This window comes from Triturus cristatus, chromosome 4_1 (genome assembly GCF_964204655.1).
Source record: "Triturus cristatus chromosome 4_1, aTriCri1.1, whole genome shotgun sequence".
Lineage (NCBI taxonomy): Eukaryota > Metazoa > Chordata > Amphibia > Caudata > Salamandridae > Triturus > Triturus cristatus.
This window is the reverse complement of record NC_140585.1, coordinates 22,094,032-22,097,456: the sequence shown is the minus strand read 5'-3', so window position 1 is coordinate 22,097,456 and position 3,425 is coordinate 22,094,032. Positions and strand designations below refer to the sequence as shown.

Here is a 3,425-nt window from a genome sequence, read left to right as displayed (position 1 = left end):
GTTGTGTGGAACTGACAACAGTGGCAATTGCTTTGGTGCGCTACAGGCTGGGGTCCATTCTTGCCAGAGCCACCCTGTCAACCACAGAAGTCACAGGCTGTAATGTTTTGAAAATATATCCCATAGGATGGGAGAAAACTCTCAGCTTGTCAGGGACTTCAGTTATGATGTTATAAAACAGCTTTGGGTCTGACATCAAAATAATATCAGTGATCGCAGCCCTCAGAGCTTGGTGGGCCGGCAGTCACTGTTTTTTCCCCAAATTGGCTTCCTCCATGGGGGGAGGACATGCTTCAATGCAACACATGTCTTCAAATCTCTTCAACTCCCGTACAGCAAGTGCCCCAAAGGATAACTTTAGGACATGGAAAAAAGGGAATATAGAAATGATAAAGCTTGGAAATTATGATCCCCGTAGTACTTCTCTACATATCTGTATCTGTCCAGGCGTTCATGGTTCTAACTACAGAATGAAGTGTTCTTTCTGCTCTTAGGTGTACAGAAAGAATACCTTGGTAGCCCAGGAAAGGTATCTTTTCTGCCAGGGCCTGGAGATGTGTGCACTGGTGGGTGACCCTCTTCAGAGTCATTACATTTTACCATCACTCTGTCGCAGTACATGCCAGTTGGTAATAATATGTATACCATAGCAGCTGGTTAATCACAGTCTTTCCCACCTGCCAGAATTGTTTACCTTTGTTGCTTTTTTTCAATCTGTCCTCCTCTACCTCACTTCCTACCAGACAACCTCAACACCTGCTCCCATCTCAGACTTAGGATACTTTTGCGATTTTCCAGGTGGCCTGCCAGAATGTCAGGTCAGTGCAGACCCTCTTCTTCCCTGGTTGAGAACATCTGTAATAGGGAGAGGTCCCACCAACCTTCCTTGGTTCTTGATGCCTTCAGCTCACCTGCCGGTGCAGCGGATGCACTAAAGGCAGAGTAGAAGTCAAGTGGAAACTATGTTTTCGTGGTCTTGCCTGACTGTATTCCCAAAACTAACCCCCAAAGACTGAGATTGTTTCAGAAAAAAACTAAATGGCCCAGAGGCACATGGTCATTGTTTCTTTTCCCTGACCTGATGCATCGTGGATCCATTCTGGGATAATCTTTAACCTCCACTCCCCCCTAAATACGACTGGCCGACCATAAATGATACCCACAAGTCCATTGCAGGGCGGACCGCCATTTCAAGGGTTTCTGCGGCCAAAGTCAGCTGATGCTGCACCCATCTTGTGTTATGTTATATCTATTAGTATAAAACACCAATCCCTCATTACGGTAAGTAGTAGCTCCAGTGGAAACAGTGAATGAAGCCAGGAACCCGTCGTTTGACAGGACAGGTGAACCACCAATCTAGAGCACTAGTCCTGTGATGGAAAATCCTTATTAATCCTTTTACTCTCTATTCTCAGTGCATTTAATTGTATTTACTCTTCATCTGTGTCAACTCCCCATCCTCCTTTCAATATCTCTGTGACTGCACTCTTTTCAATCAACTAGCAGAGACAGAGCTCTGAAATAGGAGGTTGTAGGACAGGGCTTGTCTGTATGTGATCAAGAGCTACTTATGAAAGCTTGCACTTCAGTGAAAGAGGGATAAATGTACACAGCTGCCCTCCAACTGAGTGCCTTGGGGCAGAATCATGAATATGATTCAAGTTCATCAGGGAAAAGAAGCATAGCTGTGTGCCATAGACAAACCTGGAGCCAATGAATGTATGCATGTGATGGTATTTACCGAGAGCTAACCTAGCTACAATGAAGTGTAGCGCTGCACAAGGAGGATACATAAGGTGTCGCGGAGTTAGCAGAACTGATGCACTTCACCTTCCGACACTCATCCATCTGTATCTATGATCACTTTGTCGCTCTTTGCATTCTATCAATGGTTTTTTTGACTGCCTGCTTTATCTCAGTGTTTCGAAGACTATAAATCAATGGGTTCACCATGGGAGTCAAGATGCTGTAAATCACTGACACAAACCTATCAACGGAGAATGAGTTAGTACTTGTGGGACGGAAATAGGTGTAAATCAGAACTGCGTAGAAGATGATGACCACTGTCAGGTGGGAGGCACAGGTGGAGAAGGCTTTTGCTCGACCCTCAGAAGACTTGATGTTCAGAATCGTGGTGATAATGTAAGCGTATGACACAGTCTTAATGAGGAGCGCCCCGAAACCGACAAACCAGCCCAGCGTAAGAATCACTAGTATGTTAATGAATGTGTTGGTGCATGAAAGCTTCAGCAGAGGGGGGAAGTCACAGAAAAAGTGTTGAATCTCATTGGACCCACAAAACGAGAGCTTGCTCATCAAAGTCACATGTACAGCGGAGTTAAGGAATCCTACAACCCACAAGCCAGCCGCCAGCCAGGAGCAGGTACTCTGGTTCATGATCATGGCGTAATGTAGAGGGCGGCAAATTGCAATGTAGCGGTCAACTGCCATGGCAGCCAAGAGAAGTGCCTCTGAAGACACCAGGCTAGCAAAGAAATAGAGCTGGATCATACAGGCAGTGAACGAGATAGTCTTCCTCTCGGCTAGAAGGTTTACCAGCATCTTAGGAACAGTGACAGTGGAGTAGCCGCAGTCTAGCACGGACAGGTTACAGATGAAGTAGTACATACCGGTGTGAAGACGTGGGTCTAGGCATATTATTGTGATGATGAGAATGTTTCCAGCCAAGGTGGCCAAGTAGATCAGTAGGAAAATCAAGAAAAAGAGACCCTCTACCTCAGGAATGGAAGACAGGCCCAACAGGATGAATTCTTTCACAAGAGTTTGGTTGGTCCAGTCCATAGCCAGGCCTTTTGTCTACAGAGGAATATTGGAGAGAAATATAATATCAACAATCATACAATATTAAATTAATAAAACAATCTTTTTAGTCATTGTATTAACAAACCTAACCGTACTTATCACAATACATTGTTATGCTAAAACACATATGTATACATCTTATTATGCAGAGCGTTCATGTGTTAGTTCTCTGTTGAAAACAACATTTTTGTTCCATAGTACAGGTCATAATTGTCTGCTAGATATTAGCTTGCAGTAGCTGCTTTTAGCAAACTAAATTATACTCATTTTATAAATCTTGGAATTGGTAACATGTATTCGGGTGCACGCCTGCTCAGGAGTTGTACATAACTCAGAGTGGTATTCATGTTAGTTATGGCAGTTGCTTCTCAACCCCTAAACTGGGGTGGCATGGTGAGCAAAAGAATGATGGGTCTAACCCAGATCTTCTTGACTGAGGGTGAATGTTTTTATTTGTTCTGCATTCCGTCCATTAATTGTGTGTCCCTTGCTTTCTCGCCCCAAGTGCGCCAGGTATGCCCAGACGTGGGTCCTGGGCTCACTGTGCCACTGGAATCAAGCTATCCTGGCTGAAGAGGGGTGAAACTCCGAAACCGGTCCTA

At 44.6% G+C, this 3,425-nt stretch overlaps 1 protein-coding gene across 1 annotated transcript; it reads right to left on the bottom strand.

Moving 5' to 3' along the window:
* Positions 1-1,860: 1,860 nt before the first annotated feature.
* On the bottom strand, positions 1,861-2,802 carry LOC146839346 (olfactory receptor 5V1-like). The gene has a single exon (XM_085650788.1). The coding sequence runs from the start codon at positions 2,800-2,802 to the stop codon at positions 1,861-1,863; it is 942 nt and encodes a 313-aa protein (XP_085506914.1).
* Between the last annotated feature and the right edge of the window lie 623 nt (positions 2,803-3,425).